General features: G+C 44.4%; 1 protein-coding gene across 1 annotated transcript; it reads left to right on the forward strand.

Moving 5' to 3' along the window:
* The first annotated feature begins 255 nt into the window (after positions 1–255).
* Positions 256–3,878, forward strand: LOC138480600 (caldesmon-like). The gene is made up of 2 exons (XM_069612307.1): positions 256–1,353; positions 1,602–3,878. Exons 1-2 carry the CDS (start codon positions 256–258, stop codon positions 3,876–3,878), a joined length of 3,375 nt encoding a protein of 1,124 aa, XP_069468408.1.
* Positions 3,879–5,661: the final 1,783 nt, after the last annotated feature.

A 5,661-nucleotide genomic window follows, 5' to 3' on the forward strand; every position in this document is an offset into this window, starting at 1 on the left:
CCTGTTTCATATGTATTGTTTTACCTCTAGGTGCCGGGTTTGGAGGTTCCCACCATTGTTTGTTGGTCCACACATAGAGCGGAGTTGGTGAGGAGAGTTGAGTCTGCTGGAGTCTCTCTCCACTGTCTACTACAGCGTGTGGGAGGGCTTAAAAACCCTGCACCAGAGCGGAGCGGTGAGCGGAGTTGGTGAGGAGAGTTGAGTCTGCTGGAGTCCGCGGGAGCCCGCGAGGGCAGAGGCAGAGGTAAACGTAATATGGAGGCCCAGAAATATGAGAGACCATCGTTACAGCAAGGGCGAAAAAATAGTAAAAACGAAAAACCGGACGAGGTGGGAGTGGTTTCGGACACTGACAACACTGACAACAATAAACGGCGTCTAAGGAGTGTGAAATCGCCAGCCACTCGGCTGAAATTAAAGACGCTTCTCAACGAAGAAACCACCCACGAAGGGAAAAAAGAGCTATATACGCCGAGGTCTCGTCTCAACAGTCCGAATAACGAGCTCAGAGAGGTGGGCACGATGTCTACTTTGTGCGTCCATGAACCAAAGGAGAAAGACGCACAAGTAACAACAGAACCAGTAACAACAGAACCACAAGGCCCAGAAATAAATCTAAGCGGCGAAAGTAAACAAGACCTACCGGGATCTGAGGTGGCCAGCGCCCTGCACACCGCACCGAAGGCGAGTGGGTTTCCGGAAACGGCAGTCGGAGGGCAGCCGCTGACGGACCCTCAGCAGGAGCGCTGTGACGCCGAGGACCGGAGGGAACGGAGGGAGAAGAAATCATCAGAAAAGACAACAAACCGCGGAGCAGGACACCCAGCCCTGCCTGCCTCACCTGACTCAGGGCGGGCTAGGAGGAGGAGCCCCACGCGGATGGAGAACACGGCGAGGAGTGGTCTAGAGAAACGCCGTGAGAAAGTTAGAGGCCAAATAGACAGCCCAAATGAAAACACCAAAGGGACACAGTTAGCGGAACTGGCCAAGAGCCAGGCTAACAAGCTGACCGCCACGCAAGAAAGGGAAAGAGTGGAGGTGGACAGTTTACCACAAGAATACGAAGAACGAAGAAGGCTAGACTGGCCAAAAGAGAAGGTTCCCAAAACAGTCGTACAAGCAAATGTACACAGGGAACCAGAGTTTGCTGATACTGAAGAGGAACTAGGCATAAGTGAGAACGAAATAGAAGAAGAGATAAAACAAAGGGAAGAAAATCGGACGCAAGTGGCAAGTAGCAAATTCATCAGCAACGAGGGGAAAGCAAGTAGCACGGAAGAAAGTTGGAATGAAAGTGAAACGGGGACGTCAGACTCAGATTCTGAAATAGAACAAGAAAAAAAAGCGTTAGAAGTAAAACAGAAAAAAAGGATACCTACCAATAAACCAACAACGCAAAAAAAAAATCAAGAAAAGACAAACGAAATGAAAACAACAAAGAATAATAAAGAAAGAGGCTGTGAACAGCTAGGAATTACGAAAACGACATTAGAAAATATTTTTAAAAAAACGCAAAAAAAAAAAAAAATGAGGGAACGCAAAAAGGACCACTGCCAGTATCCTTGTCAGGAACATTGAAAGCATTTTTCTTTAACCAGCAGAAACGAAAATTAGAATCGGAAAACGATCTATCGGACGCAGAACTGCTGGAAGCGGTTGAGATAAATTCAGGAGGAGATAGTCAACAGACCCCCGGGGTCTCACCGGGACCAGAAGGATCGCCAGCTATAGGTCTGCAGCAGCACTTGCAAGAAAAAAGGAACGCGGCGAAAGCAATCCGGCGACAAATAGAAGAAAGAGAAGAAAGACGGAAGCAAAGCGCTTTAAAAGAACATCAGGAGGAGCAGCCTGAAGGAGGGGGAAATACCTCAAGACCTGAAGATGACAACCAAAGACAGGCCCTGGCCCGGGAGAGGGTGTCCCAACCTAAAGACCAACGACAAAACGTGGATGGCCCAGATGGGGCAAAAGCACACCCGAACTCAGACCAGTTACTTCGTACCCCGGAGAAAGTAAGAGAACTGCATGGAGAGACCCAACAAAGAGAAACACAGAAAGAAAAACCTAAGTGCATAAGGTTGGAGGAAAAAGCACACAGACCCAGGTTAAGCGATAGCCTATTCACAGAAATAATGGCTATGCCAGGGAAAATAGCCAGCACTCCAAAATCGCCGAAAAATAGAAGAATAAGTGAATTAGGCACGCCGACACAAAAGGAGTCCCCAAGCAAAAAACCAGATCTACTAACAATCATGTCTGCAATAACGATAGCATTGGCGCCATACTGCAAACTATACGAAACAATAAAAGAAGGAATACAAGACAACACATCAATTCTGGCTTCAATGTCCACAAAAATCACGCATATAGAAGGATACATCACAGCTGTAGAAGAAAGAACTGACACCTACAAGAAGGGGTGGGAAAAAGAGCTGGAGGACTTAAAGAAACAAATTGAGTGTCTAAAAAGAGGGACAGAGGAGGAGAACAAGAAAACCAAAAAATCAGAGCGGGAAAGTCAAAATGCAGCATTAACAGAGAGACATAAAGGAGACAATGAGATAAAGGAAGTGATGGAGAAAAGATCTAAACCCCCGCAAACATACCCAATTAAATCAGGACTCCATAATCATCCCCAGAATAAAGTCCCAGTGATATTGAAACTAAAGAAAACTGATAGGACTGACAAACACCCGACGACAGAGAAGGTGGAGCAGCAGGAAGCAGAAAAACTAAAAGGAAAAAAAAAGGAAGAGGAAATCAGAGAGGAAAGTTTCGAAAAAAGCCAGAAAGAAAGGAAAAGAGACAAAACGAGAAGTCCACCCCTGTCGGTCGAAGATTTTATGAGCGACACAAACCTGATGAATTTGTCCCAGCATTGGGAGACCGCCTCCAACAACTCAGTGATGGAGGTGAACACAGATCAGCAAATACAAAAGCGAAAAGAACCGGAGAAAGAAATAGAAATGAGACAAAATATGAAACCCCAAACACCAAAAAGAAGCAGAGAGGCAAGTGAGATCCAAAAGGGAAGAGCAACAGAAATACAAAAAAAGAACAGAGAAGAAGAACGAAAGCCCTCGAAAGATCAAAGAATAAGTGAGTGGTCATCAAAGCACGGAAAACAGGAGATAAAAAGCCCAGAGAAAAACAGAAGAACTGGTATGTCGAAAGCGGAAAGACAGGAACGTATATTCAAACTTGAGCAATTAGATATAAAAAGTGGACACATGATCCTAAATAGGAAGACGATCTTGAAATTAATGAGTAAAATGAACGCGTTGAAAATGATAAAAACAGAAGACATCACGTTAGTAGAGCCTTACCATAGAGGAAAGATCGCCAAGGCATACATTCACGTGAAAGAACCAATCCGGCAAGAAACGGAAGCAAACGCAGCTACTGAAATGCTCCAAAACGGGTTTGGGCTGACAGAAATTAAAAGAGAAATACAAAAAGAAAAGAAAGACACTAAGTACGATGAAAAAGAAAGAAGACCATACCAGTTCACTTCACGGACAGAAGAGCGGTATCGATCTAATAGACTAGGAAAACAGAGAGAAGAAAGAGGTATCGATTGGCAAGTGAAGTATGGACGAACGGAAGAGAGAAAAGAGAACCGAAGATCCCATAAGGACGAAAAACAAAACACGCAATCAAGGAAGGAGCACCAGGACACGGGAGCAGAATATCAGAACCTACACAGGAGAGTGGAACCAAGACGCATTCAGAGCTATTTTAGCCCAGAGAGAACTGGCCGCCACAGTAGAAACGAGAGAGCAAAGAAATCACCTCCGAGACAAACAAAAGATACGTCAACGAACACGGGCCCGCTAGCATGGCTAAAAGCAGCCTTAATGGGTAAAACAGAAAATTAGCAATTAACACGGTCACCAGCACCTACGTGGGATGAACAAAGAAGTGGTGACCAAAAAGAAACCAAGAAATGTTTCATCCTGGGGTCATGGAACACAAGAGGATACACGCATTTAACCAGACCGGGCGACGTGGACTTAGGCGCACTAGACATCATATGCCTACAAGAAACTTGGCTACAAGAAAAACCCGGCCTAGACGGCTATGTAGTGGAAATAGCACCTGCAAGCAAGGGATTGTTAGGCCGACCATCCTCAGGCCTGCTGACAGCAACGAAAATGGGAGTAGGCCTGGCAACACCGAAAAAATTACACGAATCATATGAGATGTTAGTAATACTGACTTCATGGACCAACGAAGGAAAATCAATTAGCAAGAGGATTGGCAACCAAATCATCATAATAAACACGTATTGGAACCCCCAAAAGATGACAAACAAAACGTACTGCGCAAAAATGGCAGAGGTGATAGACGAAATCAAAATAGAGCACACGAATGCGGACATCATTATATGTGGCGACTTAAACGCCGATTGCAGAGAGGGGAACAATGAAATAAAGTTGGGAAAGTGTCAAGACGCGACCCGCGAGAGGGGTGTTGCATGGGAGACCCTGATTAAACCAAGAAATCTTCATAACATCGCAGCTCTATTTCTGAAACAAAAGAACATTCCAACTTGGGAGAGTTTGAATGCAAAAGCTACCCTAGATTACATCTTTGTGTCAACAGAATTTATACCCAGAATTGAAGAATACAAAGTTCAAAGAACCACATACAGTGATCACAATCTGCTAATATGCAAATGGACAGGATCACAAACTGAAAATCACGTGTATAAATACAATCTCGAAATAAACAACCAACAATCTAGAGTCTGTCTAACAGAAGAAGAGGTAAAAACGATAACAGCAAGTTATAGACTCTCTGAGGAGGCTCAAGAAAAAGCCCCACAAACTCGACCGAACTACATACCGTTGCTAATACCATACAAAAAACCAGCGAGGAGTCAACAGAAGAAAACATCAAACGCATTACACACATATGACAAACTGGTGGTGGAAAGAAGAAAAATGGTGAGGAGGTTAAGGAAAATTGCAACAAAAAGACACCAGCAGGAAGACTGGGAAAACTGGCAGATGGAGGCTAAGAAATATAACCATTGGCTAAAGCAACATAGACTATGGATGTACCAACAAGATGCGGAAAAAATGTTGAAAAGTCTTGGTTCAAAGAAAACAAGCGAGAATAATCAAAGAAACAAATAGATCGAAGCCTCCAGAACTGATAAACCAAGTCCCTGAGTCAAACTGGAAATCATACCTAATGGCACAATTTGAGCGACCAAAAACGCAAACAACCAAAGGATTACTAGACACGACAGCCACTTGGGTGAACGTGGCAAACATCACAGACATTGAAAAAATCATCAAAAACTTAAAAACATCAAGGGCCCCCGGACCGGACGGGTTGTCTAATATCGACCTAAAGCAATCTGCGAAGGCATGGGCAGTGCTAATTAGCAAAATTTTCTTACATTGCGCCCAGACAAAAATGGTGCCGGAAACTTGGCTAAATGCCATAATTGTGCCAGTGTATAAAAAAGGCGACAGAGAAGACCCAGAAAGCTACAGGCCCATAGCATTGTTAGACATTGTGGGCAAAATTTACGCAACCCAGTTGTTAATCCACTTTGGGACATGGGCAAAGACTGCACCCTGCTTCGACATCTTTCAGACAGGATTCCAGAAGAAGGGAGGCACGGCAATAAACATACTGATCCTTCAG

This window comes from Ambystoma mexicanum, chromosome 5p (assembly GCF_040938575.1).
Source record: "Ambystoma mexicanum isolate Mex_15411 chromosome 5p, UKY_AmexF1_1, whole genome shotgun sequence".
In the NCBI taxonomy this organism is placed as follows: domain Eukaryota; kingdom Metazoa; phylum Chordata; class Amphibia; order Caudata; family Ambystomatidae; genus Ambystoma; species Ambystoma mexicanum.

What these genes read in the sequence shown, in the direction of transcription:
- LOC138480600 (XM_069612307.1), top strand. Translation starts at nt 256, where the DNA reads ATGGAGGCCCAGAAATATGAGAGACCATCGTTACAGCAAGGGCGAAAA. An exon ending in AAGAAAAAAAAGCGTTAGAA is followed by an intron (nt 1,354 to 1,601) that starts GTAAAACAGAAA and finishes TTTAACCAGCAG; the next exon opens with AAACGAAAATTAGAATCGGA.